Source organism: Mrakia frigida (assembly GCF_051309035.1).
Source record: "Mrakia frigida strain ATCC 22029 unplaced genomic scaffold BDY24scaffold_6, whole genome shotgun sequence".
NCBI classification, from domain to species: Eukaryota; Fungi; Basidiomycota; class Tremellomycetes; order Cystofilobasidiales; family Mrakiaceae; genus Mrakia; species Mrakia frigida.
Window position 1 is genome coordinate 843,677 of NW_027481275.1, and position 26,707 is coordinate 870,383.

The 26,707-nt window shown below is 55.0% G+C and overlaps 12 protein-coding genes across 12 annotated transcripts; 9 read left to right on the plus strand and 3 right to left on the minus strand.

Annotated features, from left to right (window-relative positions):
• Positions 1–175: 175 nt before the first annotated feature.
• Positions 176–2,070, minus strand: BDY24DRAFT_255965 (nucleotidyltransferase domain-containing protein). The gene is made up of 6 exons (XM_076636813.1): positions 1,706–2,070; positions 1,290–1,621; positions 1,024–1,185; positions 772–919; positions 460–702; positions 176–382 (listed from the first exon to the last, which is right to left on the minus strand). Exons 1-6 carry the CDS (start codon positions 1,893–1,895, stop codon positions 270–272), a joined length of 1,188 nt encoding a protein of 395 aa, XP_076499295.1. The 5' UTR covers positions 1,896–2,070; the 3' UTR covers positions 176–269.
• Positions 2,071–2,107: 37 nt separating this feature from the next.
• On the plus strand, positions 2,108–5,056 carry BDY24DRAFT_381123 (uncharacterized protein). The gene is made up of 5 exons (XM_076639283.1): positions 2,108–2,341; positions 2,577–2,777; positions 2,892–3,306; positions 3,410–4,587; positions 4,687–5,056. The coding sequence occupies exons 1-5, from the start codon at positions 2,138–2,140 to the stop codon at positions 4,996–4,998; spliced, it is 2,310 nt and encodes a 769-aa protein (XP_076499296.1). The 5' UTR covers positions 2,108–2,137; the 3' UTR covers positions 4,999–5,056.
• On the plus strand, positions 5,033–6,740 carry BDY24DRAFT_381127 (VOC family protein). The gene is made up of 6 exons (XM_076639284.1): positions 5,033–5,467; positions 5,598–5,940; positions 6,017–6,039; positions 6,152–6,235; positions 6,318–6,450; positions 6,540–6,740. The coding sequence occupies exons 1-6, from the start codon at positions 5,226–5,228 to the stop codon at positions 6,663–6,665; spliced, it is 951 nt and encodes a 316-aa protein (XP_076499297.1). The 5' UTR covers positions 5,033–5,225; the 3' UTR covers positions 6,666–6,740.
• A 308-nt stretch (positions 6,741–7,048) lies between these two features.
• BDY24DRAFT_433530 (RlpA-like double-psi beta-barrel domain-containing protein) lies at positions 7,049–8,981 on the plus strand. The gene is made up of 8 exons (XM_076644116.1): positions 7,049–7,468; positions 7,552–7,559; positions 7,645–7,691; positions 7,794–7,889; positions 7,961–8,045; positions 8,127–8,174; positions 8,250–8,366; positions 8,442–8,981. The coding sequence occupies exons 1-8, from the start codon at positions 7,272–7,274 to the stop codon at positions 8,699–8,701; spliced, it is 858 nt and encodes a 285-aa protein (XP_076499298.1). The 5' UTR covers positions 7,049–7,271; the 3' UTR covers positions 8,702–8,981.
• A 271-nt stretch (positions 8,982–9,252) lies between these two features.
• On the plus strand, positions 9,253–12,510 carry BDY24DRAFT_433531 (uncharacterized protein). Its single transcript, XM_076644117.1, has 14 exons — positions 9,253–9,908; positions 10,004–10,095; positions 10,181–10,256; positions 10,333–10,397; positions 10,478–10,529; positions 10,601–10,662; positions 10,732–11,128; positions 11,198–11,293; positions 11,377–11,513; positions 11,583–11,660; positions 11,739–11,760; positions 11,841–12,014; positions 12,100–12,138; positions 12,212–12,510. The coding sequence occupies exons 1-14, from the start codon at positions 9,333–9,335 to the stop codon at positions 12,254–12,256; spliced, it is 1,911 nt and encodes a 636-aa protein (XP_076499299.1). The 5' UTR covers positions 9,253–9,332; the 3' UTR covers positions 12,257–12,510.
• Positions 12,511–12,711: 201 nt separating this feature from the next.
• Positions 12,712–16,259, minus strand: BDY24DRAFT_381131 (N-alpha-acetyltransferase 35, NatC auxiliary subunit). The gene is made up of 14 exons (XM_076639285.1): positions 16,043–16,259; positions 15,945–15,966; positions 15,727–15,851; positions 15,414–15,650; positions 15,210–15,321; positions 15,090–15,139; positions 14,696–15,016; positions 14,531–14,602; positions 14,177–14,413; positions 13,880–14,029; positions 13,427–13,759; positions 13,148–13,318; positions 12,935–13,072; positions 12,712–12,852 (listed from the first exon to the last, which is right to left on the minus strand). Exons 1-14 carry the CDS (start codon positions 16,154–16,156, stop codon positions 12,787–12,789), a joined length of 2,148 nt encoding a protein of 715 aa, XP_076499300.1. The 5' UTR covers positions 16,157–16,259; the 3' UTR covers positions 12,712–12,786.
• A 90-nt stretch (positions 16,260–16,349) lies between these two features.
• Positions 16,350–17,876, plus strand: BDY24DRAFT_337503 (splicing factor 3B subunit 4; the record flags this gene model as incomplete). Its single annotated transcript, XM_076637292.1, has 8 exons — positions 16,350–16,400; positions 16,488–16,541; positions 16,613–16,625; positions 16,719–16,864; positions 16,951–17,079; positions 17,200–17,494; positions 17,623–17,657; positions 17,703–17,876. The coding sequence occupies 8 exons, from the start codon at positions 16,350–16,352 to the stop codon at positions 17,874–17,876; spliced, it is 897 nt and encodes a 298-aa protein (XP_076499301.1).
• A 453-nt stretch (positions 17,877–18,329) lies between these two features.
• On the minus strand, positions 18,330–21,489 carry SIP5 (Sip5p). The gene is made up of 8 exons (XM_076636817.1): positions 20,638–21,489; positions 20,509–20,518; positions 20,232–20,333; positions 19,880–19,948; positions 19,590–19,755; positions 19,349–19,437; positions 19,026–19,235; positions 18,330–18,919 (listed from the first exon to the last, which is right to left on the minus strand). Exons 1-8 carry the CDS (start codon positions 21,129–21,131, stop codon positions 18,701–18,703), a joined length of 1,359 nt encoding a protein of 452 aa, XP_076499302.1. The 5' UTR covers positions 21,132–21,489; the 3' UTR covers positions 18,330–18,700.
• Positions 21,490–21,664: 175 nt separating this feature from the next.
• Positions 21,665–22,145, plus strand: BDY24DRAFT_324064 (RNA-binding protein; the record flags this gene model as incomplete). Its single annotated transcript, XM_076637047.1, has 3 exons — positions 21,665–21,767; positions 21,853–21,948; positions 22,075–22,145. Coding segments are annotated over 3 exons (270 nt in total), but the record flags the coding sequence as incomplete, so codon positions are not given.
• Positions 22,146–22,199: 54 nt separating this feature from the next.
• On the plus strand, positions 22,200–23,673 carry BDY24DRAFT_256006 (uncharacterized protein). The gene has a single exon (XM_076636814.1). It carries the CDS (start codon positions 22,356–22,358, stop codon positions 23,394–23,396), a length of 1,041 nt encoding a protein of 346 aa, XP_076499304.1. The 5' UTR covers positions 22,200–22,355; the 3' UTR covers positions 23,397–23,673.
• BDY24DRAFT_256211 (uncharacterized protein) lies at positions 23,494–24,294 on the plus strand. Its single transcript, XM_076636816.1, has one exon. It carries the CDS (start codon positions 23,591–23,593, stop codon positions 24,062–24,064), a length of 474 nt encoding a protein of 157 aa, XP_076499305.1. The 5' UTR covers positions 23,494–23,590; the 3' UTR covers positions 24,065–24,294.
• On the plus strand, positions 23,922–25,374 carry BDY24DRAFT_381147 (uncharacterized protein). Its single transcript, XM_076639286.1, has 4 exons — positions 23,922–24,060; positions 24,135–24,181; positions 24,333–24,440; positions 24,530–25,374. Exons 2-4 carry the CDS (start codon positions 24,143–24,145, stop codon positions 25,022–25,024), a joined length of 642 nt encoding a protein of 213 aa, XP_076499306.1. The 5' UTR covers positions 23,922–24,060; positions 24,135–24,142; the 3' UTR covers positions 25,025–25,374.
• The last annotated feature ends 1,333 nt before the right edge of the window (positions 25,375–26,707 follow it).

Sequence of the window (26,707 nt, forward strand, 5' to 3'; positions counted from 1 at the left end):
TCGGATGAGAATGTGCGATGCTGGGATCTGAAGTCGAGAGAGAAGATCGGGGGATTGCAGGGAGGGGAGGAGAGGTCCTGAATGTCGATCTGGTTCCTCGACTGAGCCGGCGACGGACGTTGAGGGAGTTGAAAGTGGGATGGGGACGGATGGTGGGAGGGAGGATATTGACGCAGTAGGCGAGTTGGAAGGAGAAGAGGAGTTGGAAGGTGGTAGTGGGATCTGGGAAGGGTCGACGATCGTCGGAGGAGGAGGAGTGGGAGGGTTCTTCACGCGAGGAGGGAAGTGGAGCGAGGAGGAATGAGGGCCGGAGAGGAGGTAGGTGATGCAGAGGAGGTTGAGAGAGTAGGAGGAGAAGGTTGCTGGTCCATGAGATCCGGATCTGGAACGAGCAAAGGCCAATGGAGCTGTGTGAGTCGAAGGCAGAGGAGAAAGACGAGAAGGGAGACGAGGACGAACGGGTCGTTGAGTTTCCGAGCTTTGGCCCAGGTCTTGACGGTATGGATGAGAGGTCGGAGCGTATAGGGAGCGAGGAGACAGTAGGACAGGATGAGAGCGGTGTTGTGCACTCCTCCGAGGTCGTTGCAGCTGAGAGAAGAAGAGAGAACGCGATCAGCATCGAAAGAACGAGGAAAGAGACGCTCAGTTCGGCGACTAACTTGATATCGACCTCGATTCCAGATGTAGGATCAGAGCATTTGACTGAAAAGGGTAAAGAAGGGAGCTGGTGAGCATCGAGACGTGAGGAGAGGGAGGGAGAAATCGACTCACCGATGGGAGTTCGAGCCCAGGGAATCGCCTGCACTCCAACCAGCCCAGCTCGCTCCAACCGATTGGCCAAGTTCCGAGGGTTGTAGATCTGATCATCTGCCTTGAGAGCTCCGTTGGGAATCTGGTAGCCTTCCGGACTGTTGAGATCCTGTGAAAGTTGAAACGAGGTCGTCAGCTCGGATCCGCTGTTGAATCGAATCGCAGCCTGGAGCTCGAGCTGGAGGAGAAGAGAGGACGAAGAGATGGACGAACGACGACGCAAAGATCCATATCCGACTGATCTCTATCTCCTCCTATCGCTGCTGATCCGAACAAGGCGATACGGAACTGAGGACCATACGAGGCGACGACGTGAGATATCGCATCGATGAGTTGTTTCCGAGCTGCCGCTGTCGCTGGAGTTGGGAGGGAAGCCTGAGTGGAGTAGAAAAATACCGATAGAACAAAGTCAGTCCTCGGCCTTGCTTGGGTTCGAAGCAAAGAGAGCAGAAGGTGGCAGGCGGGCTGAAACGACTGACTTTCCAGCTCTTCATGAGCTCTTTGTGAAGCGGTCCTCCTCCCTTCGAGAGCTCCTTAGGCAGGGTAGCTCTGAGATCAGGATCCGTACCGAACGAAGCTGGTGTCCTTGGGTTCCGGAACATGATGTTGATTCGACCTCGGTTGGGGCGTAGGCCTCGAGGAGGAGGGAAGTTGGACGAGGAGGATCCGTTGGGAGGATGAAGTGCTCGAGGAGGACCTCCTCCTCCTCCCCCGTTGCCACCTCCACTGGGTTTAGGAGGAGCAGAATGGGATGAAGGACCTGCTTTAGCGTTGGTGGTGGAGGACGAGGAAGGAGGTGGACGAGTCGAGGCTTCGGAGGGAGAAAGAAAAGAAGGAAGGAAGGGTTGAGCTGAGCGTTGCGATGGATCCGAGTTTTGTTGGCTGTTGAACTGACTGGAAGATTCTCCTCCGCCTCTTTTCTTGCCTCTACCACCTCTGGAAGACGAGCCTCCACCCCTAGAACCATGTCCGCTCGATCCTTTGCCTCCTTTGGACGCTCCTGGTTCCTTTGGAGGAGCTTTGGTCGAGTTGGAGGGAGGAGGAGGAGGAGTTGAGGTCGAGGAAGTTTGAGTCGGCGAAGTCATGGTAGAGTGTTTGGAAGAAGATTTTGAGGTCGAGACTGGAGTCTATAGACGTCCAAGCGTTCTCGAGAATAAGATTTGTTGCCGCCAGACGTTTGAGGAAAGATAAGAGCAGGAAAGGAGGGAGGGAAGGAAGGAAAGTGAGGCTGAAGTGGTTGGGAGGGAAATGAGCTCGCGAAGCTGAGAGGATTTGAGGATGCCTCTTCACCACCTAACCAGCAGGAACTCTTACAAGTTCATTCACCATGGCTCCCTCCATCTCCTCCCCCGTCTTCCTCGCTTCCTTCGCCGTTCCATCCTCTTCAAAATCTGCGGCTGCGTCGTCCAAGGGCAAGCACGTCAAGGTCGCTTCCGTCCAACCTCTCAAGGGGAAAGGAAAGAAGGTCGCTGGCTCGAACGTTGAAGAGGTCGCTGTAGGAGTAGACGGAGAGGGTATCTGGAGATACGATGTGAGTAGCATCTTCATCCTTCTCGAAGGAATCAAGGCCAATGGTGTTGAGGAGCGAGGAGGAGCTCGAGGGAAGCTGAGGAAGGAGAATCTGTTGAGGTCGACCTTCCTTCTTTCGGGAGCTCCTTCAACCCTCCCAGACTTCCTGGTGCCTTCCTTTTGCTCTGGAAGCTACGTGAAGTGTATTTTGATTCGCTACTGGTGCTGATAATTTGTCTTTCTTCCTACTTCGTCAGGTCGCGACGACCAACCCAACTTCGTCGCATACCGTCCCTCCCACGACCACCTTCTCGACTCCTCCTCTTTCCCTCTCCACCCGCGCCGGAACCCGGGTCACCATCATCGGAGTTCAGACTAGCGAAGGAATCTCGAAAAGCTCAGCTGGAAAGTCGATTTGGTGCTGGAGAGGTGAAGACGTTGAGAAGGAGGTCCTCGAGGTCAGTTTACCTTCCTCCCTCTCTTCCCTTGCTCGCTCGGCACTTTCTCAGTCGTCGACACTCAAGATCCCGCAGATGCTGACACAACACACTTTCACCTACTTCTTTTTGAAGGTCCCAACCCCCGTTTCCCAACTCCTGTCGCTTTCCACGTCGCCAAACCACCTCCTCCTCCTCTCGCCCTCCTCCGCCCCGTCTCTCGTCTCCTTCGGCTCTTCCCCTCTCACCCACATCCCCAACACCTCTTCTACCTCCTCCTCATCAAAATCGGCTTCGTCTCCTGTCTACGCCGCCGTCTTCTCGCGGAAATCGTGCGCCTTTGCCGCTGGCTCGGACGGAGACGTCCTCGTCGAGGTCTACCCTCAGGGTTCGATCAAAATCTGGTCCATCTCTTCGTCCTACGAGGAGGACAACAGCCCGGAAATCACTCTCGAGAGGGAGATTACTAGTGTGCCAGGACTGAAGAAGAAGGAGAAGGAGGAGATCTCTCAGGCTGGTTTGAGCGAGAAGGGAACCCTTCAGATCTTGAGTTAGTACCCGCTTCCCAGAATCTACACCCCACGTTCAACGACGCGTCGAAGTAGATGCTGACCGTCTTGTCTTCGCCTTGTTCCCCTGTCACTTCTCTGCAGCCAACCACTCTCACCTTCACACCCTCTCCCTCAGCTCAACCACCCTCCTTTCGATTCTCGCTCCCTACACCTTCCCTTACCCTTCTCCATCGACATCGATCGCCTCTCTCCCCACCGCCTACACCTTCCTTCTCCAACCCACCACCTCCCTTCTTCACCTCGTTTCTCCTCTCTTCCCTGCCGTCCTCGCCTCGATTCCCCTCCCCGCCTCAACCCTCTCTTCCAACTCCATCCACGTCGTCCCTCTCCTCGATGGCCGACTCGCTCTCATCGCCGGAACCCATTCGACCGACGGATCAGCAGGAACCAAGGTCGGAGTCTGGACGATGGAGCTCCAAGGAGGAGCATCAGCTGGAGCTGGGGGAATCGGAGAGGTCCTCTTCACCGGAGAACGAACGGCCAAGGTCCTCATCCCCGTCGGCGAGGCTCCTTCCATCGAGAACCAGCACACCCAGCCGTCTCGTAAATCCACCCTCGAACACCCAGAGCAACAACCTCCCTTCTCGACCCTCCTCCCTCGAATCCGTCAGGCCCTCGCTCCTTCCCACTCGTCTACCGCTACCGCCGACGCGACCAAGGCTCTCCTCGAGAAGATCTGGGCGGAGGAGCTCACCCACGAGGAGACTCGATTGGCTTCGGTCCGAAACCCTCAGAAGGCGAAGTCGTACCCCGTCGTTCCCTACGCTACCGCGAAGACGCTCATCGAGCTGTTCCTCGAGGCGCCGAAGGAAATCTACCCTGGGAAGCTCGTCACCCTTCTTCTCCAGAAGGGATACTTCTCTGACCACATGGTTGGAGGAGCAGGGTTGTTCGAGAAGTTTGTGGAGAGGCAGGAGTGGGAGAACGTCTTCGTTTCGATGAGGAGCAGCGGGGCCGCTGGAGCGGGAGGAAACTTGCCTGAGGTTTCGGAGAAGTCGGTGGTGAAGGTGTTGAAGGAGGTTCTTCTGGCGACGGAGAAGAAGGTGGAGGGTCAGGAGGAGGTAGGAGCCCCTACTCCTACGCTTCAGAAGACGGTGGTGGAGGTTGTGAGGTTCGGAGTGAGGTCGGAGGAGGCTGGTTGGAAGGAGGCCGTTGGATCGATTGGAGTTGAGGGAGCTGTGAGGATTCTCGAGGTCGTGGACGGGTGGATGGAGGCGTGGTTGGATGGAACGGCCAACAAGATCCCAGAGGTCGACGAGGTGAGTTTTGCACGTCTTTTCTTCGACCTCTCTCGACGGACGCGTCTCGCATCGCTGACCTCTTCCCTCTCGTCTTGTTTTCCGTATCTTTCCTCACAGTTTGTTCCCCTCCTCACCCTCATCCTCGACACTCACCTCCTCCCTCTCCTCACCCACCCTTCCGCTCCTCCTCTCCTCGCCTCGATCAACGCTCGTCTCGCTCCTCACCTCAAGGTCCAAAAAGAGCTTGAGTCGGCCAAGAGCTGTCTCGACGCTGCCATGAGGATGGGTCGAGCTGCTGCTGCTTCTGCTAAAGCCTCTTCCGGACCTGGAGGAGCCAAGAGCGGGAAGACGGGCAAGGGAGGAAAGAAGGGAGGGAAGGCCGAGAAGGAGGACATGGGAGCGTACAGGTTGGAGGAGTTTGCCCTTTAGGTTGCTGGTTCTTCGTCGATACGAGTAGAGATCTCATTTTCATCTTTTGGAGATCAAAGTAAGAGGTTTCGGTTGAGAGAGACGCGTCGGGAAGGAAAAGTCGCCGAGCGAGCGAGTCGTCTCGCTCGTCGGCTTTCTTGATTTTCCCGACCAGGTTTGGTCTAACGAGCCCAATCAAAGCGACCAGCAACTTCTCAGCTCTGGCCGAGCTGGCTAAATTTGGCTAAATGACTCGACGAAGAGGAAAATCCCAGCCCTACAGGGCGGCAGCCGGGACCTCGTTGAGCTTAAGCTCGCCATCCCTCCCCTTCCTCCTCTCGACGACCACCATCTCTCGAGCCCCTCAACAAACCATGTCTCTCGACCATCTCATCCTCCTCTCTCCTCCTGGAGAGCTATCCAAGACGGTCGAATACCTCAAACCTTGGTTCACCATCGTCGAAGGAGGCACTCATGCAGATGGATTGACGTTCGTTCTTCAGCCCTCCTCCTTCTCCCCTTCTTCTGCACCTTACTGGTCTCCACCAACGCTCTGGATCCTCTGATAAGTTTCTTCGGCTGACTGACATCATCTTATCTTGGCTTCTTCTCGTTCTCAGAGCCAACTCCCTCATCCCTCTCGTCTCAGGAACCTACGTCGAGCTGATCCACTTCGTCTCCCCTCCCTCTCTCGACTCGAGTCACTGGTGGGGAAAGAAGGCGCCTGGCCATATAGATTGGGCTTTGCTTGGGGATCTAACGCAGCTCCAGCTGGATTCCTTCAACAAGGTCGTTAGCGCAGGAGGGCAGAGTGAAGATCTGGCGTTCGACGAGGGAGTGAAGGGAGGGAGGAAGAGACCAGACGGAGCCGATGTAAAGTGGGTAGTCACCTTCCCTGGGAAAGGTCAGGGTCGAGGAGGAGTACCCTTCTTCTGTGCAGATTTGACTCCCAGAGAGCTTCGAGTGAGTTGGTATTTCTTCAGCTTCGCTTGTGCTTTCCGCGTCCTCCTCGACGCTCATTCTCTGCGTTTTTCGACAGGTTCCCGCTCTTCCATCCCCCCAGTGAGCATCTACACAAGCTTTGGTTGTTCTTGCTTTCAAATCCTCCCCAACTCACTCGCCTGCTCTCCTCCTCTCCCCTTCTTTCTTCTCCTCTCTGTTCACAAACATGAAGCCCTTCGAAGACGATTTCAGTCTCCCACATCACTCTCCTCACGACCTCTGCCAACTACAAGCCTCTCAAAGCCTATCTTGAAGCGTAAGCTCCGTTCTCGCCCTCTCCAGCATGGTCTAATGAATCTCGAAGACTGATCCGATCTTTCGACGCGTTCTGAAAACAGTCTCCAGGGATCCGCCCTTTCCTCGACTTCCACCAGCACCACCTTCCCTCTCTCCTCACCCAACCCTCTCCCCTCCGGAACACCCCAGGCTGAGATTCATCTTCGAGTTCCTCAGTCAAAGGACGAAGTTGCCGTGCGTTCTTTCGTCTCTCTCCTCGGACGCCCCCGTTTCGACGCGACTGACCTCTTCCTCTCCTTCCCCTCCCCTTTCATCGGTCGCAGTATCTGAGCAAACGAGGCACCCATGCTCTCTACGAACTCGGCTTCTACACTGAGCGAGATGGAGGAAAGGAAGGACTTGAGATCGAAGGCGGGACGGGGAGTCGGTTCGTTTTCAGACGGGTTTGAAGTGGCTCGCTACAAGCACTTGGAAGAGGTTGGATTCGTATAGACCTTGCTATATAAAATTTATCGCTTCGTATCTCTCTGACTTGGTTCCAGCTCGTGGTAGAGGTCTGGACTGGCGAGAAACAGGAGGAAGAAGACAAAGAGTCGATCGAGTTGATGTCTCGACCTCCGAGTTTTCCTCGCTGTTAGACGAGAAAAAAAAAAGCTGCTCTGATGGATTTCTTCGATATCAAGATTCTCCAGCGTGTCTGACGATCCTTGAAGCAGCACACCTCCTCTGTATACTTTTTTTAACGGGGGTGACACCCGAACGCCTTCTTCCTTGGCAGCCTACCTCCTTGAGGGGCAGCTCTTCCAGGTCGATTCCCTTTCTTTCCTTCCCCTCCAACCTCGACCGTGACTTGAATTCGCTCCTCTTTCGACCCAGACTCTCCACCTACGCCTCCTCAGGCTCCCACACTCCCTCAGACCACATACCCAACCTTCCCTCCTCGATCCTCTCGCTCGGACCCGGCAACTTGCCCTCCCTTTCTTCCCTTCCTCCCTTCCTCCCTCCTTTCCTATCCTTCCTTCCTCAACCTCCAAAGCTACCTCAGACTAATATCAATGCTCGCCCTCGCCCCTATCCTCCTTCTCCTCCCCGCCCTCGCTCTCGCCTCGGGTCACGGAGGTTCCAAGCACGCCCACAAACATCGAGCCGCTGTCGCTTCTGTCTCGAACGCAACCCAGGAGGTCGCTCCTGCTCTTCTCGAGCAGCGAGCACTCGAGAAGAGATACGGCGATGCTAGGTTGACTTACTACCAGTGAGTTATATCCTTTTAACCCTTCGTCTCTCTCCAGTAGGAAAGCGCTTGAGCTGACGGCTCTCTTGTTTTCCCTCCTCCAGCGTCGAAAGTCAGCCCTCTTCCTTCTCTCCTCCCTTCCATCCTCTTCCTCTTTCTTTGAAACTGAGACTTTACATCTTGTTCTTGTTCAACAGCTGGAAACGCAGGATCGTGCGGAAGGTTCCTCAGAAACTCGGAATACGTACGTCCCAGCAGCATGCTTCGATCGTTCAATCGTTCCTCCTTGCTCACGGCCCTCCTCCTTGTTTGTTTCCTCTGTTCCCTCTCTTCCTCCTCGATGCAGGTCGTAGCCGTTACAGACGCGATGATGAACTCGGGATGGTGTGGACGTCAAGTTGCCATCACCGCCAACGGAAAGACGGCTGTTGCAACTATCGAGGTATGTGCGACCTTTCTCCTCTCCCTTGTCTTCCCCTCCTGACTTGTAGCTCTTCCGTTTTTACGCCGTAGGATACCTGCCCTGGCTGCCCCTACGCCGCTCTTGATCTTTCGCCTGATCTCTTCAGCTTCTTTGCTTCCCACGACGCGGGTGTCAGTGAGTGGCGTCTTGGTCGACTTCGTCTTCTCTTCATGCCTCGTTTTTTGACTCGTCCTTCTCCTTTTTCTCGACCTCTAGTTTACGGTTCTTGGGAGTTCACTGACGGTGCTCAGCAACCCGCTCCTGGTGAGTCTGGTCCTACAGCTTCCTCACGCGTCCTCGTCCCGTTCGACCTCTGACGCTCTCCTTCGTCAATTCCAGAACCCACTCCCACTCCCACGCCCGTGTACACCCCTCCCGTCACTACTCCTGCCTGGACGCCTGAACCTGTCACCACTACTTCCGAAGCTCCTCCTCCTCCTCCTCCCACCACTTTCGGTGAGTTCCTTGCGAACGGATTTTACAAAAGCTCGACTCGCTGACTGACTTTTCTTCTCCCCTTTCTCTCCTCAGCCGCCGTCGTTACCACCACTTCTTCGGCCCTCCCCTCGACCACCAGCTTCGCCAGCTCCTCTGCTCCCGCCAACTCCACCGAATCCTTCCCCGCCTCAGCCCAGGAAAGCAACGTCGCGCCCGAGACCATCTCCGTCGCAGGAAGCGTTCCCTCGACGACGGCTTCCCGCCCTCTCGTCGTCAACAACTTGGACGCCATCGCTGGACTCGCGAACGGACTCGGAGGGACCATCTGCCGAGGAAACGATCTTTGCGCCTGAGGAGGAGCAGGGCAGTTTAGTTTTTTTGCTTCATCGGGCTGAATGAGGGTTTCGCTTTTTCGTTTCGTTTTCGTTCCTTTCTTTTTCTTCTTCCATCGGAACCTTTTGGGACACCTTCGCTTTTCGTTTACTTTTCTTGGGATTCTTCGATACGATACCAGCTTCTCTACTTTGGGACGAGAGAGAAGCGGAGAGGGAGCTTGCGCGATCTTTGTCGAAGGGGAAGCGCGACGCGTCTTCCGGTCGTTGTCCCTCTTGCGTTGCGCATTTCAAAACGACAGCTGCACATTTTAGACTCGATGTCGCGGCAGGGGCATTGAGCTGAGGGACAAGAGGACCCAGCGACGGGAAGGGAGGAGGAGATGAGGGAGGAGGAACTTGGGCGAACCGAAAGTCAAGAGGGTGTTGACCCTGAATCGAAGCAAGGAAGGTCAGCTAGGACAGCCGACGATTAAAATGAAGTCCTCGTTATCCCCCGCTTGAAAAAACGGAGATCATCCAGAGAGGGAGCTTTGAGGGAGGGCAGAAAGGAAACAAAACGTGAGCTTGAGCGTTCCTTTTTCTTTTCCCTCCCAACGACCATCAACACCGCTTCGACCGTCTATCCTTTCCCTCACCATCGTTGCCCTCGATGAACCCTCTGGTCCCTTCTTCCCATCAACATCGATCCCTCCACTTTGAACGAGCGGTTCGAGAAGCAGAGGAGCAGGAGGTGGAAGAGCAGGAGGTGGAAGACGTCCCAGAGTGGCTCGACCAAGAGGAGCACAACGACCCGTCCTTCGACCCTTCCATTCTCCTGGGCAAAGAGTTATCTCCCGGAGCGATACGAGCAGCCGAAGAAGACGGCATAGGATCGGACGTGGACCTTGCTGTTCTCGAATACGAGTGGGAGACGTCGGAGGAGGCAGCGGCAGAACTCTCCCGAGCTCAAGAGGTCGACTCCTTCTCTTCGAACGTCCTCTTCGTCTCAGGACCTCACGAGTTCGTAGACCTCGACCTCATCAAAAAGCTTCAGGAGCGACTCGATTCGATCTCGGACGAGGACTCATCGGAATCTTTGGACCTGGATCAGCTCAGCTTCGAGCGAGCAGGAAGCTCGAGTCATGGAGAGAAGAGGAAGGACTGGAGGACAAAGCCGAAGCTGGAGACGGTGAAGCTTCAGCTGAAGGTCAAGAAGCCGTCTGAAGATGCTTTAGGATGGATGACTGTGAGTTTCAGTAGATAGAGAAGGAGCGAAGGGGTGGGCAAGTCAAGCTGGAGCCGACACCTACCGTACTCCCCTCACCTTTTTCTTTCTCACAGACGTGGAAGAACGTCGGAGATGGAGTCAGACCTCCTCACGACGAGACAGAAGAGATATGGAGGATGTTGGAACTCTCCGACGTCGCTGGATTGTGGGTCTTTCTTGGTCTTTCGTTCTCTTTGCAGGACGGCGGGTCACCGACGCGTCGCTCTTCTCCTCCTCTCTTCTTTCCCTAGCTCCTACCCTCCTCGATCTCTACATCACCTCTTCTCCGGGATGAGCGCCGTCTTTTCCACTGATGTCGGCACGCATGTGAGTTTCGCTCTTCAGCTGTCGAACCGCGTCCGCTCATGCTCGCGCGTCCTCTTTCTCCTTTCGGCTTTCACAGAGCACAACGACTGGCGACCTCCGCTTCTTCGAAGATCTCTTCATCGCTTTTGGAGGTTCAGTGATGTGAGTACCATTCTGCTTTTCGGGCTAAGCATTCGAACTTCGGAGGCTGAAGTCGTCGCGTTCTTTCCTTCGTGGTTCAGGGAAAAGAAGTCGCACGACGTGACTCACTTCTTCGGCTGCTACGCAGAGAACGTGAGAAGATACGTCTCTCTGTCGTTACTGTTGGTAGTCATACTGACTGGGTATCTTCTTTCCTTGATCAGAACGACGCGAAGACTCGAGGGGATGACCTCTCGCCCAATTGTGTTTCTATTCACCCTCACTGGTTCGTCTTCTCGTCGGCCGACCTTTTTCAGTCCTTTCTGACCTCCCTCTTTGTTTTCCTTCGCTGTAGGATCGCACTCTCCGTCGAACATGGTCTCCTACTTCCTCCTTCTCTTTTCGAGCTCGACTCCCAACACTTCTTGACTCGAGGAGAGCGTTGGACGTCCGGACAAGCCGATTCAGGACTCATCAACTCGTCTGTCCAAAGACGCTACTGGCACACCTCGAACATCAACCACGACACAGTCCTGATTAATTCACCTTCACCAGCCCTGCCTGCCTCGGACGTTCATCCAGTTTTGTGTGGGAGACAGATGTTCTTCGACGCGTCGGAGACGAAGTGGAACGGGGTCGCTCTGAGGGCCATCAAGTCAGCAGTCGAGAGACTGGGAGCCACCGTCGTGGGAGGAGTCGAGCGAGCGGATTGGGTCGTTGCTGAGCAGCCGTCAGGAAGAGCTTACAACTGGGTGAGTTCTTGCGAATCGATCTCGTTTGTGACCTCTCGCCGACGCGTATTCAGTCCTCCTCTTCTTCAGGCTCGACGTCGACTCAACCAACTCGTTCTCGGGACGATGGAACATCTTCTCAATCAGATCGGTGAGGCGTCGCCCGATGTTGTTGACTGTTTCTCGGTGAGTTATGCCATCCTCAGTTCAAACTGTCAGACTCTTCACTGACGCGATCGCTCCCTTCTTCGTTTCCTCCTTTGCTTCAGAACCTCCTCTACTTCCCACTTCTCTCCGAACTCATGCTGGACTCCTTCGAGGTTGAGATCGATTCCGCCTATCCCTTCGCCTATCGCCGGTACCTGGTCACTCTTGCTGAAAAACTCGGTTCCAGCAATGTTGTCGAGTGAGTCTTTTCTTGCTGCTTCGAGCGAACCGTCGAGCCTGGCTGACTCCGGAACATCTCTTTCCCCAGATGTTCGAGCTTCCAACCAGCACGAGGGAACGAGAGGAAGATCGTCATCTCCGAGTCGTGCAAGACTCAGTACGGAAGGTGCGCTCGCAACGCCTTGTGCTTCGCCTTCGTCGGACTGATCTCGCTTTGGCATCTTTTCTTTTTCTCGGCTCCCAGCGGTCGAGTTGCACTTCCGAAGGTGCGTTATCGCTTTCCTCAGAAAGCTCAGCGAACGAAACGCATCTCAAGCTGACCTCTCGTCCTCTCCTTTCTTGACAGTTTCTCGAGGACTGTCTGATGCTCGACCGCTTCGTCGGCAACATCTCGAACTTACTCACCGCCTCCCCTTTCCTCGAAGTCGATCATATCGCTCCACTCTACGGTCCCTCTCTTCCTCCATCCCAACGACAACCCTCGAGCGTGGCAGATTCGGTCATCCAGAGTTGGAACGACGTGAGTCTCTTTTTTTTCCACGTCTGGCCTTTTCTTGAAAGCCTAGCTGAAGCGACTGACAATGTCTTCTTCTCGTTGGTTTCAGGTCGAGAAACGATGGGAGCACGGAGACGAGAACCCCGAAGTAAGTTCTTCCTTCTGCCTTCGTCCTTTCGTTCTTCCAACCTGACGCGTTTGATGTCCTTCTGATCTCACAGAGGACTTGGAAGAGCGAGTGCTGTTTACACCCGTACTACCACTAGTCGTCTTCCCTCGCTGTTCTTTACGTTTTGTACAAATCGACGCTCGAGTCGACGACGCGAACGCTGTTTTCACATCCCCCTTTCTTCTGAGTACAGAGAACAGAGGTCGAGCCACAGCCAAGTGTACGAGATGAAAATACAGCCCTAGGATATAAACCAAAGCCAACAACCCTCAGGTATCAACCAAAACAACCTCGAAGTTCTCCAGCACCTTCCCGTCCCCTCCCTTCCACCGAGCTCGCAATCCCTCCTCCAAAGCTTCCTTCGCAGGCCTCGTCCCGAGTATGAACGAAACCCTGTTTGATTCTCCTCCCCGTATGAGGATATCTAAGTAGTTCTGTGTGTGTTTGAGAGCTCGAACAAAAAGGGAGGAAGGTCGATTCAAGAACGTCCGTTTCGAGGCTTGAACTCGCTCTGCCTAGACTTCCTCCTTTCGGTCAGCAAACTCGTCGAGATTTAAAGGATGGCATTCAATCTACTTGTAAGGTGTCTACTTAGCTAGTTCGGTCCAGCGAAACATCGACGTGAAGTCACAGAGGAAACCAAGGATGACCCTTCTCGTCCCCGTCGCAGACTCCCAAGAATCGCTCCTTCCACTGTAGAACCAAGAAGAAAAAAGTAAAAGTCGGTCAGCTTCTAGAGACGAGAAAGAAGAGCGTAGAAGAACTATCAACTCACTTCAAGATCCAACTTTAGCATCAACCTGGCCGACCCATCGTCCTCCTCCAAAGCCCTCCTCGCCTCGTCGACGTTCGCTTCGAGAGACGGTCGAGCCTGAGCGAGGAAGTTGGCTGCTCGGAGGTTGAGGTACTCGGCCTGGTGAGAAGAAAGGAACAGGGAGTGAGTAAAGTAAGAACGAAGGAAAGGAAAGAGAGACGAAGAAAGACTCACCCCGATCCCTCTCAACGCCGACACCTCGTTCTTGAACTCTCGATACGTCGGAACGAACCGATCGTCCGAACCCTCGTGAGAAGAGCTAGCCGTTTTCTTCAAAAACTTGAACCGGATATCGAACAAGGCCTCCTCCTTAGCTGCTTCCATCGCAGGTTCGGCGAGAGACGACTGTCGAGAACCAGAGACGCGTCGAAGAGGAGCGAGGTCAGCTCTCCCTTCTTCTTCCTTGTCTCCTCTCCTCCATTCCTCAGGAGCTGTAAATTCGAGTCGACTCACCACCAACCTCCCCATACAAAGATCCGCCAACCCCTTCGCACCCTCCCTCCTCGTCTCCCACTTCCTCACAACCCTCTCCGTCTCCGTCTCCATCCCACCCGCTCTCTTCACTCTCGCCGACTCCAAATCTCCCGCAGCATGATAGATCAAGTCCCCTACGACGCGTTCCTCGGTCCGGAAGAGTTTGGCTCCCGCCCAGTAGATCATGGCGTGCTCAGGTCGAGAGTAGAGGGTGAGGTCGAACCCTGAGAAGAGCAAGTCTCGGAGGAGGGTGAGGCGGTGAAGGTGGAGAGAGGAAGGGATTCGGTGGAGGTTTGAGGTAAGGGACTCAGGCTGGTGGAGGAGAAGAAAAAGAAGGAGGAGGGGAAAGGGAAGGGAGTTTTAGTTGAGGGAGCAAGGGGAGGAGGAACTGAAAGCGGATGAGGGAGAGACGACGCGACGAGCCGAACTCACGAATCCAGCAAGCTCGAGTCGTTCTATCGCAAGAGGAATCAGATCCATCGCTTCATCATGAAGCTCCTCCCACTGAGAGATTGATTTGGCGGCCATCCGCTTCCCTCTCGAACGGTTCTGGCACGAGTTTGACATCGAGCTGACGAGGAACTGTCGACAACGAAACGAAACCAGAACGAAACGAGCGAAAAGTCAGCACTGCTGACGACTCTTCTTCCCTCAAATCCTATCTTCTCCTCTCGAGCTGTCTCTCGGAGATCTTCATCAGCAAGAACAGAGCGAAAACGGAGGACTCACTCCAGAAACCCTCTGCTCAAACACTCCCACCGCTTCACCGAGAGTCGGTCCTTCCTTCCCTGTTCCACCCTCGTTCTGCCTGCCCCAAGGTCGAGGGAAATCGTCCTGAGCGAGATCCACGACCGAGTGAAGAAGACCGGCGGGGACAAGAGCCGTTTCTTCGAGGTAGGTCTGGACGAGCCACGGGAGAGGGTAGACGTGCAGGATGAGGTTCGAGGAAGGGGAGTAGATTGTTGACTGTGAGGAAAGGAAGAGAAAGATAGAGATGAGGTGGAGGATTATGGAGGAGTGAGTTCGGGTTTTGAGAGAGGGAGAGAGAAGGAGAAGACGGGAAGGATTGGATGTTGGACGAACGAGAGTAAGCGATCGGATCACTGCCAGAGGAGGAGGAGCCTCGATAGCTGCTGAGCGGAGAGAAACAAACTCCTGGAAACGGAGCAAACGCAAAACAAAGGCGAAGCGGTTTAGCTGACGTTTCTCTTTCTCGCTTCCTGTTTCGACGCGTCTCTCAAAGCTCACCATCACCTCTCCCAACTTCGCACACCTCCCCACTTCCACCACCTCCTCCAACCCTTTCACCAACTCCTTCAACAGCTTCGCCGCCTCCTCGATCGGTCCAATCTCCACTGCCTGCAACGGGATCTGCGAAACGAGTTTCCGGTTGATGTTCGGGTCGAACGCTTTGAGCGCTGGCGAGTTGTCGGCTGGGACTGGGATCGAGTCGGTAGTGAGGGACGGGAGAAGTTTGTCGACAAGGAAGAGGGTGGATTGAAGGATGGAGCATTCGGAGGAGGCGGGTGGGGTGGGGAGGATGAGGGTGGTGAGGGTTTGGAGGAGGGACTGAGGGGAGGGAAAGACCGAAGAGAGGATTAGGAAGTGGGAGAGAGGAGATGGAGGGAGAGAGAGAGCTCACAATTCGGAAAAAGATACGCAGGGAGAGAGCTTCTTTCCATTTGGCATCGACTGAAGGGAGGGAAGAAGGAACAGAGTGAGAACGCGTCGAGAAGGTCGAGTGAAGGAAGGGAAAACGAACCGCCTGAAGACTCCAGCCACCGATGAGCCTCCTCCAGATCCGACACGATCTCGGAATCAGGAATCGTATCGCAGAGACCTAGGTCGAACTTGTCTCCGGAGAAATCCTCTCCCTGTCGTTTCAAAAAAGCAAGACGAGTGAGCTCGCCGTTCCCTCCCTTCCTCGGTCATCCTCCCTCTCTTCAGCTCCTATGAAAATACTCACCTCGTACAAATTCCCCTTCATCAACTCCTCCCAGATCACTCCCAGACACTTGCTCGTCCCTCTCAGTCCAGCTCTGAGCACGAGTCCTACGAGTTCGAGCGGCCGAGCTGGATCCTTGGGCGAGTTTGAATGGTGAGCTTCGAGGTTTGCCAGCTCGGAGAGAGGGAGGTTCTCGGGCAGGAGATGGAGGATCGTGAAGGCCGTTTGGGAGAGGGTGAGTCCTGTCAGGTAGGCCATCTATAAGAGAGCGAACGAAAGTCAGAGTCGAGCGAGGAAAACCGAGGGCTGAGGAGGAGGACAAGGGCGAACGAACCTCGCACGCGAGAGCTCGATCCAAGATCCAGCAGACTTCTTCTGGGAGAAGAGGAGAGCTGGGATCGAAGAGATCCTGGTTGGTATCTGGAAGCTGAACACCCGAGTCCATGCGAGGATCCATGACTGCAAGAAGGGCGGGTGAAAAAGTCAGCTTCGAAGGAGAAGGAAGACTCGGAGGAGCGAGCGAGGGAAGGAGAAGCTGAGGGCTCTACATACCTTCTATCGCGTTCATGGCATCCTGAGAAGAGCAAAAATAAGGTCAGTACTTCATCTCGATCAAGCGAGTCTCGAGTATGTACGTTTTGTGAGCTTACCATGAGCGTGAAGTGGGGGAGATGGATGAGCTCTCCTGAAGCGAGGTTCTCCGTCCCCTTGAGGATCAGATCTGTCGCATCTTTGAATGTCTTGTTCTTGGCACCGAAGCTCATCTCGATTGAAGAAGGAGATGAAGGGGCGATCAAGGAGGTCCAGATTTGTCCGAGGAAGTGGATGATGGGCTGGAAGGAAGCAAAACAAACGAGGGCGTCGAGGGGAGAAAGACGTCGTCGAAATCAGCTCTCTTTCTGACCTCAACCTTCACGACCGCTTCCCTCCCCTCTTTCACTTCTTCTTGTTCTCAACATGTCGGCTCCTCATCAGTCAGATAGGAATCAAGAGGCTTCGGTGTATCTTGTAAGTAGAGATTTCCTCCGTGGATGCTCGTTTGGGTGAATGGGTTGAGCTGACCTCGATTCTCCTTCCCTCCTTCCCTTCTCTCAGGGAAACCTCGACGAGCGTTGTACGGATGCTCTCGTCTGGGAACTCATGCTCCAGGTAAGCGCGTACATCTCCTCCCTCTCCCCCTTCGGATTCTGTAGCTGACGCCTTCTTCTTCGTCTCTACAGGCTGGACCCGTCGGTTCGTTCTGAGCTCTCTCCTTCCACCACCACCTCCTCCGCTCCCTTCCCTTCGAGCTCACCTGCTTCCTCCCTCCTTCTTGCTCCTCTACAGTGAACGTTCATCTCCCTAAGGATCGTATCTCTCAAGCTCATCAAGGTTTCGGTTTCTGCGAGTTCCTCACCGAGGAGGACGCAGAGTACGCTTGTCGGATCATGAACCAGATCAAGCTCTACGGGAAACCCGTCAGGGTCAACAAGGTGAGCTCTCTCCTCTCGAGTTCGTACGCGTATATCGAAGAGTAGGGCTGAATCTGTATCGGGGTTTGTGTTTTGCCTCTGCCCAGGCTTCGTACGACAAGAAGCAGCTCGACGTCGGAGCCAACCTCTTCATCGGAAACCTCGACCCAAACGTCGACGAACGATCCCTCTACGATACCTTCTCAGCCTTCGGAATTGTAGCCCAGCAAGCCAAGGTATGTCTACAGCTCTCGTTTCCATCCTACCGTCTTCGTGGTGGTTCCATCGGGCGAGCTCTCTGGAGGTCAAGCTCAAAGCTCACGTCTCCTTCTCTCCTCCTTCCCTTCCCCTCCCAGATCTCTCGAGACCCCACCACCGGAGAGTCCAAAGGCTTCGGTTTCATCTCCTACCACGACTTCGAAGCTGCCGATGCTGCCATCGAGTCCATGAACAACCAGTTCCTCGCCAACAAGGCCATCACCGTCCAGTACGCTTTCAAGAAGGACGGCAAGGGAGAGCGACACGGAACGCCTGCTGAGCGTCTGTTGGCTCACGAGGCGAAGAAGAACAATGCTCTGCCGGCGGGGATGATGGGAGGGGCTCCTGGTGGACGGCCGATGATGGGTGGGATGGGTCCTGGTGGACTGGGAAGTGGAGCGAACGGGACGAGCATGGGGTGAGTCGCGATGAGCTTTCGTCTTTTCTCTCTTCCTCCCCTTTCCTTCAAACTAACTCACTACCTCCCTCCTCCTCTCACAGCTACCAACCACCCTTCCAAGCCCAAGCTCCTCCTCCCCCTCCTCCAGGCTTCAACGTCGCCGCCTACCCTCCCCAACAACAACAGCAACAGTACCAGCAGCAGCAGCAGTACTCGCAACCTCCTCCTCCTCCTCCAGGTTTCGGTGGCCAGCAGCAACAACCCAACTACTCGATGCCTCCTCCTGGGTTCAACGGAATGCAGCAGCAACAGCAGGGAGGGTTCCCTCCTCCTCCTCCACCACCGCCTCCTCCTCCCCCCATCAGGATGGGTTAGGTCCAGGAAGGGAAGGGTGGTGTGGCAGTGTGTATCGAGTACGAGATCTGTGATGCTTTTTTCTGTGGTTTTCGTTCCATGAGGAGGAGGAAAAGAGAGAAGGAGGGAGAGAGGAAGAGAGGAGAGACGCGACGAGGAGTTGGCTTTTTCCCCTTCGAACTCGACGCTCTTCGAAGACCAGCGAGAACTGAGATCCGAGTGTAGTCCTAGCTTGTAAGTGATGGGGAGTTCGAACAAAGAATCTGTCCGACCGCGTTTCAAACATCCGACACGAGACACGATCAAGACGCGTCTCGACCCCTCTCGCCCTGGACCTCAACGGCCAACGCAATCAGAACCAGATACAGAAACAAAGAATGGTTCATCTTCTATAGGACGGGGGCGGCAGCACTGGTATCGCTCGAGATCTTGAAAGCTAGAAACAAAGAGGCACAAAAGAGAAAACCAAAAAAGAAGAAGAAGAAAACGAAAGGTGGGCATGAGGGAGGGGAGAACTTGTACAACCTGAGACAGAAGGAGAAAGAGAAAGCACGAAATGAGATGAAAGAGGGTGGATGGGTGTGTGAAAGTGAGATGGATACAAAAAGGTGTGGGGGTCGTTACGAGGCGAGGGAGTGAGTTGAGACGACGAAAAAGTCCGTGAAAGAAACAGAGAAAGAGACGTGAGGGTGGTGGATTATAGACAAGTGGCAAAGACGAAGAAGTGGAAAGAGATGGGGCCCAAAAAGAGGATAGCGGAAAGAAATGAAGGTAGGGAGTGGGGACGGGTACGGGGAGACGCGTCCAGCGGGCGACCGAGTTGTGATTGAAGGTAGAGATGGGATCTACGTCGTTCCAGTCGACCTCTCGGCAGTGTTGCTCGTCGACCGAGTAGGCGAGGACGATCCTGAGGGTGCTGAAGCGTCGGTGGTGGACGTTGTCGTACCGTCTCCTCCGTTCTTGTTCGATCCGTTCTTCTTCTTCTCCGCCTCCTCCTTCGCCAGCCTCTCCTGCTCCTTCTCGTGCTCGAGGAGCGAGAGTCGCATGGCTTCCATCATCATCAACTGCGAAGGGTAAAACGAACGAGAAAGGTCAGTTGAAGGAAGGGCTCAGAAAGGGAAAATCGAACGACGCGTCTGCTCGAACGAGAGCGAGCGAAGAAAGACTCACCTCCTCGATATCCGGTCCGTTCATACCGATCCCCATACCCTGCAGCATCTGAGTGATCTCTCCCTCCCTTCCTCGTCGGTTCCCACGTCGTCCAGATCTCGAGTTCGTCGACCCTCCGTCCGAATCCGTCCCAAGGTCGGGACCCAGCTGCATCGGTTGGAGAGGATCTCGAGAGGAAGTAATGCCCACAGGGATGAGTCGGTCGCCGACCTGTTCGTCAAGGAAAAATAGGAAAAAAGAAGAGAAGGTTAATCTCCGCGGCAGAGGAAGAAGAAGGGAGAAGAGCCGAGGTTCGGACCGCGTCTCTCGAAACTGGAACTCACTTGACGCATCACGATCCTTCTATTGGCTCGACGAGCTGCTACGGCTTTGACGGCTGCTAGTTTGGCTTCCCAGTCTGGTCGGATCTCGTCTGTTACAGAACGAAGGAAGATCGAGAAAAGAGAAGGAAGATCGACGAGAAGGAAGGGTCAGCTTCGAGCTCATTCCTCTCCTTCCTTTCCAACGACGCGAATAACGAGCTCGCTCCTCTAGACCTCTCGAAGAGATGAACCAGAAACTCACCGATAGTCACCACCTCTCTACTCATATGGTTCACACTCTTTCTCCTGCTCCTCGATCCTTCAGGGTTCCGAGCGTCCAAGCTGATCCCAGAGTCGTTTCCGCCTGTCGAGAGACCTGACATGGAGGAGATGGATTGGTGATGAGCGTGAAGAAGGTCGGGTCGAGGCTGGCCAACGAAAAGTAATGCGAAAGGTCAGTCTGTGTTCTCGAGAACGTACGAGAAGAAGGTCGAGGAGGAGGAGGTCGAAAGAAGGAGAACCGAGAGAAGGACAAGTGAGCTGAGAACGTACTTTTGGACGCGTGTAGACGATTCCGAAGTTGGGTTCCATGCAGAACGGACAGCAGGCTGGTTCAGATTCCTGTAGAGACGTTCGAGAAGCAGAAAAGGAGGGAGAGTCAGCGATTTTTGGATCTAGAGAAAGGATGACCGAGCTGAGAGCTAGATGACGTGGGTTTTCGAGAGGGATCGAAGGATGGAGGATTTTCGAGGGAGGCGAAGGAGGGTTTGAAGGTGCAGAAAGCGAGCTCGCCTTCCTCGCTCGGTAAGAGCGGTGATGGCGAGACTGAAGGTTCGAAGGGCGAAGCAGGAAGACGACGAGAAAGGTGGAGGGAGGAGAGGAGAAGGAGAGAGGGAGGACGAACAAGATGAGTTGCCGTTGCTTCTGCTCGTTTGATCTGAACGAAGCACTCTGTGCAGATGGGTTGATCACAGCAGCGAGAAGTGTTGAGATTGCTGGGGTAGTACTGTTGTCGAAAAAGAAAGAAGAGTCAGCAAAAAGAAGGGAGGATGAAGGAGGGGACGAGGGAGAAGGAAGGAAGAGTCGAAGGTGGAGGGTGCCTTGGTCTTCTTGCAACCTCCTCAGCTCATTCCCCTTGAGTCCGATTGTGTTTCAGCAAGTGTACAGGAGGTAGAACGTACCAGGAAGCATCTATAGAAGCGAGGAAGAAACGAAGAGAGATGGATGAGCTTTGTGGAATGTCCCTCACACGAGCTCGTGCCTTCCTGCTTCCTGGCGCGATCACCTTCCTTCCCTTTTGTCGTACTCACAGAGGACACTCAGCAGCTCCAGGGTACCAATTCGCTTCCCTCTGCTCCTTGACCGATACCGGACCCTCCTTGGGCTTTACAGGAGTTGTAGGAGCTGGTTCTCCTCCTCCTTGAGCATGAGCTTCCTCTCCAGCCTTGAGTTGTGCCGCCTTCGTGAGAACTCCGGCCTTCGCTTCCCTGAGAGCTGCTACGATCTCGTCGACGTCCCACTCGTCCTCGTACTCCTCCAGACCTTGGTAGAAGGGAGCGAGTTTCCTGTCCTGGATGAGTTGACGAACGATGGGTTGCGAGAAGTCGTGCTGAACCTGGTAGAGTCCTAGAGGGAGCGTGTGTCCGCCATCGACCAGAGCCTCCGTCTCGAGAAGAGTCGCTGAGGAAGCGGACCGTTCACGAGATTTCTTCGTAGAGGGAAGGAAAGAAGAACCGATGGGAGTAGAGGCGGAGGGTGTTCCGTTCTGTGAGGAGGAGCGAGAATTCGAAGAAGCGTTTCCCATGTCGTAGGGGAGGGAAAAGGAAGGAAGGAAGGGAAGGGAGGAGGGAGTCGTAGTTGAGTTGAAACCAAGGGAGCTGAGGCTTCTTCTGACTCCCCTCCTTCCTCAAACCGTCAATCACTCAAAAACAAACCCATCTTTCCTTTTCTTCCTCGATGCCCTCCTCTTCTTCCCCTCCTCCTTCACCCTCACCAGCTCCCTCCACGAAACAACCTCAGCCGAAGCAAGCTCCAGCAGCAGGGAAGGGACGAACTCGAGAGAGCTCCGCCAGATCGGGAGGAGGTCCTTCCCTCCCAACAAAGCTCAAGATTGTAGTTCGACGACTGCCACCAAACCTTCCAGAGCAACTCTTTTGGAAGTCGGTAGAGCCTTGGGTATCAGAAGAGACGTCTGGGTGGAAGGATTTCAAGCAGGGCAAGCTCGCAAAGACGTGAGTTCAATCAAGATCAAGGGAGGGGAGGGATCTTGACTCGAGCTCACCTTCCTCCTCCTCTCCTCTTCCTCCTTGCGATCGCTTTCTCCTCTACAGAGCTGCGAAGGAGAACGCCCACTCTCGAGCCTACATCCTCTTCAAGTCAACGGAAGCTCTCGTCAACTTTCATCGAGGCTACGACGGGCATGCGTTCAGAGACAAGCAAGGTCAGCGAGCTCGTCCTCCTCTCCTTCTCTCCCTCCTTCTCTCCCTCTCAAACTTGACTCCTTTGCATCCTCTTTGCTTTTTCAGGGAACGAATCTTTCGCCGTCGTCGAGTACGCTACCTACCAGAAGGTCCCAGTGGAAAGGAAGAAGGTTGATCCCAAACAGGGAACCATCGACGACGGTGAGTTTGAGCTCGAGCTCAACCTCTTTCCCTTCCCGCTCTCCAACTCGTGCTTCCAGGCTCTCCGTTCTCGCTTCGACCACGAATCTGACCATCTCATCGTTGTTTTCTTTGTCTTCCTCTCAGACCCCGACTTCCTCTCCTTCCTCGAATCTCTCAAGCCGACTCCCAAACCCGACGCTGAAGCCCTCGCCGCTGCTGCTGGTTCGTTTCTCGTCCTTCTCGCCTTACTCTGCCTTCGCCCCATCTCTACCCCTTCCCGTCGCTCGCCGAGCTAACCGCATTCCTTCCATCCTCGTCGTTTCCTCCCTTTCACAGCCGCCTCCCTCGCCTCGACCTCCTCCCTCGCACCCGCCAACAAACTCACACCCCTCCTCGAGCACCTCAAAGCTCGAAAGCTAGCCTCCATGGAAGCCATGGCCTCCAACAAAGCCAAATCCTCCTCCTCTTCTTCCCGTAACGCCAACGCCAACGGAAACAGCTCTCCTTCCGCTACCACCATCGTCAACGGTCAAACCATCTACACCTCCTCTTCCTCCTCCGCTGCCATCGCCGCTGCCGTTGCTGCTGCTGGATCAGGCAACTCGTCCGTCAAGAGGAAGAAGAGAGGCAAAGGTCCCAAGGGTGCGGATGGACCGGCTGGAGGAGGAGCTCCGGTCAAGAAGGGAGGAGGAGGAGGAGGAGCGGGAGCCCAACCAGCAGCAGCGGCGATGAGCGTTCAAGGAGGAGGAAGAGGAGCAGGGAGACAAGCTCCTGATCCTGGAGCGTTGCAGGCGATTGCTGCTGCTGCGTTGGCTGCTTCGAGGAAGAGTCCTGGGAATGGAGTGGTCGTGGTGGGAGGAGCGGGAACGGGAGCGGGAGCGGGAGCGGAAGCGGCTGCTGGAGGGAGTCGAAGTCGGAGGAGGGAGAAACGAGGTGGGAAGGGAGCGAGCGAGGGAGGTGCTGCTGCTGCTGGTCCTTCGAAGCCGGTGACGTTGTTGAAGAGGGAACCTCCGGTGATGAGCAACTCGAGTTTCCCTCTCCCTTCGCCGTCGATCCAAACTCCTCCTCCGCAACAACCTCGAGCGTCGTCTTCCACCAACCCTCCTCCTCCACCGAACCAACCTCAGCCTCAGAGAACGCAATCTCAATCCCAGATCCAACTCCAACTTCCTTCGAACCAACCCTCTCGACAACGTTCTCCCGCTCCTCCTTCAACTCAACCCGACGCGTCGTCCTCGTCGAATCAACCTCCAACTGGTCCTCGAGGAGCTGGAGCTGGAGCTGCGAGAGGAGGACGTGGAGGTCGAGGACCACCTGGTGGAGGTGCTCGAATCGACGACGTGGTCGTCCCTTCGGTGCCGAAGGGGAGGGTGAGAGTCGGAGGAGGAGGAGGAGGAGGGTTCGGAGCGATTGGGTCTGGACGAGGGGGTGCTGGAGGGTCGAGAGGTGGGATGGGAGGACCTTGATCTACATCTATAGATACATGTGCTCGTACTGCGTCGATTTGGGACGTCGGAGAGGAGTAATACTTCGATTCGTTTCTTAGATGGTCGAGAGAACGAGGGAACGAAGAAGAAAGGACGCGACGCGCCGAGCTTTCGGGTTCGCTTCAAAACTTTCCGGGCTACAGCTTCACTGTTCTGCCTCTGCCTGAAACCGAATGCCCTTCGAAAACCTTTTCAGAAAAAAAGGAGAAGTCAAAAACGAACTCAAAAAACCAAGCCGAGAGCAGGGACCCCTTTCTGTCAGGAAAAGAGGGCTCTCTCATCATCTCTTCCCCAACCCTCATTATCTCTGTCCCTTCCTCAAAGCCACCCCAATGTCAACTTCTCGACCTCTCCCACCCCCTCCGACTTCCTCCTCTCAATCTCAGCAACCTGAACCCAGCATCTACGATCCTTCCAGAGCCGTCGCTTCTTGCACAGAGGAGAAGGAGGAGGAGGAACAGCAGCAGCATCCTCCTCGGATCGCTTCCCTCGTCGCCAACTCCCTCGACGACGACGACGGTTGGGGAGGGTTGATCTCTGAGAGTGGTGGTGGAGGAGGAGTCGGAGCAGCTTCGAAGACGGGCGAGGAGGAGCAGAAGGAGGAGGAGGAGATTCAGAGGAGGGTCAGGAGTTTGGAGAATCGGTGAGCTCGTTCCCTTCGATCTCCTTTCTGGCTTCGTTCTTGCTGGCTGACTGACTTTGTGGTTTTTGGAATAGGAAATCGAATGCGTCCAAGTTGGCTCAGGAGCTGCATGATCTTGAAGGTGAGTCTGGATTTTTCTCTTTCTGGGACGTCGAGAGAGAGAGAGAGAGAGGGAGAGAGGGGAAGTGAGGAGATGGGTCGAAGGAGCTCACCCTTTTTCGTTTCGCTTCTTCCTTTCGGCTTGTTTTTTTTTTTTGCGTTTGGGTTTGCAGCTCGACTCGCTGCAGCGGAGGAGAAGGAACGATCCCTTCGAGGAGACAAGAGTGGAGGCGAGCCTCTTTCGGTTGGGAAGTGAGAGAGAGAGAGAGAGAGGAATTCAGGTGAGTTTGGTGACCTCGACCTTCCCTCGTTGCTGTTCGATGGGCCTTAACGAGGATGGAACTGACTCGGGCTCGGGTCTTTTGAACAGATCTCATCTCCTTTTCAGTTTCTTTGGACTCTCTCTCGTCATTTTTTGCTTCTCAAACTCACCATCTCCTCTTGTTTGTCGGTTCACGCTCGTTCCTCTTCGCTTCTCTCCTTGCTTCGTTTCGTTGGTACCTCTTTCACTTTCATACACAACCTTCTTTTCTCTTCTGTACCTCTACATAGTCCCCAAACGACATCTCTGCTCGCTTTCGCACCCTTCGTTCTTTCCTACCCTCCTTTACGCGTCCCCTTCGACGCTTCCTCCTCACCACCCCCCAGATATCTTTGCTTACACACCCCCCTTCTTCTCTACGTACCCTGGCTCCTGTCTCTCTCTCTCCCTTCTTTTACTTTACCACACTTTGTATACTTCTTTCGCTCGCTCGCTCTGAAAATCATGACTGACCGCTTCTCCCTCTCATTTCTCCCTCTCTCTTTCTCGAACCCAAGTGAAGTATCTAGAGAACAGCACACGAGAGGTTTGGATTATATGTAGAAAACAAGCAAAAAGAAGAAGAAGAAGAAGAACGAACGAAAAATGGTTACGGACCAAAGCGAGAACGAACCCAAGAAGAGAAAGAGAAAGAGCGAGGCAGAGAGAGCAGCAGATTAAGGGAAGGAGGGAGTGGGAGAACGAAAAAACGGGCAAAAAATAATACGAAGAGGGGGATGCAAGAAGATGTCTAAAGCGGGTTTCTAAGAATCTTTGTTTGCTATAAAATGATATGTGCAAGAGGAGCGGGTGGTGGACGGGGTAAGCCTAAGATCTAAACACAAAGAAAACAAAAACGAAAACGAAAACGAAACGACGCGTCGAAGCCTTCCTCCCTCCTCCTCCTCTTCTTCCTTCCTTCCTTCCTTCCTTCCTTCCTTCCCCTCCCTCGGTCCTCGTCCCATCAACCCTCAACTCCTGTTGCTCTGCATCCCCGCCCTCTCCAGCAGTCCAGCGAGCACCACCGCGGGGACCAGCACCATCGGCGCCTGAGGGGTCTGCTCCTCGATCGGACGAGGGTCCCAGGTCATGTAAGGGAGGATGGTCTGAGGCATCGGGTAGATGGCGTGAGGGGTCGAGGGAGTGGTTCCTGAGGTAGCCGTCGTAGGGAGAGGGAAGGCGTCGTTCCTCATGTTGCGAGGTGGAGGAGGAGGCGACGACTGAGGGACGTAGGGTTGACGCGCCGACGCCGACGACGAAGAAGAAGACCGCTGAGCCAGCTGCTGCTGAAGCTGGAGCTGCTGCTGTTGAGCCTGAGCCTGCTGCTGGACCTGAAGCTGCTGCTGCTGGAGCTGGATCTGGAGCTGCTGCTGCTGCTGCTGGTGAAGCTGGTGCTGCTGGAGGTTTCGTTCCGCGGTGGAGGAGGTCGAGAGGAAGTGGTTGGCGTTGGAGAGGTGGACGGTGGATTGCGGTGGAGGGAGGTAGCTCTTGGCGGAAGTCTGTAGCTGGTTCCCGCTGGGGAGTTGGGACGCGGGAGTGGAGGGTTGACGGTAGGAGGAGGACGAGGGAGTTGAAGCTGGCTCTTCCGAGAGAGGGCTGAGGGCGTCGAGGTTGAGAGGTGGAGGAGGGAGGAGATGCTGGTAGAGATGCCTCGTCGGCGAAGGAGGAGCGGAGAAGAGTCCAGCTTCGAAGGCTCCAGTGAAGATGGGCGAGTTGAGGGCGGACGGAGGGAGGGAGGCGGAAGGGTGGTGAAGGGAGCCGAGGAAGGAAGCCATCCAGCTGCTATCGTCGTGATGAGCGAGGACGGCCGGTTCCGACGAGACCTGGGGAGTTTGAGCGAGTCCTTGTCCGCTGCCCTGGTTCGATTCCGAGGCTGGAGTAGCGAGGGAATCGAGAGTCGTCGAAGGAGAGGTTCCGGACATCGAAGGAGTGTAGATCGACGATCCGCTCAGGGACGACGCGTTGCTCGGCTGAGACTTGGGTCCTGTGAGGTGGTGATCTGGAGGGAGGAGGTGGGCGAAGCGATCGAGTTGGTTGTCGAACGCTGGGAGACCTCGTTGCTGGACGACTTCGGATCGAGAGGACGTGGCGTTTTGAGGGTCCACCGAAAGCGTTCGAGCTCGAGCAACGTCGACTCCTTGGCTGTAGAGCATCCCTCCTGCTTCGTTCAGCGGCTGATGTCCGATGGATGCGATTCCTCCCATGGGCGAGTCGTGGTGATGAGGAGAGTGCTGGAGAGGAGATTGG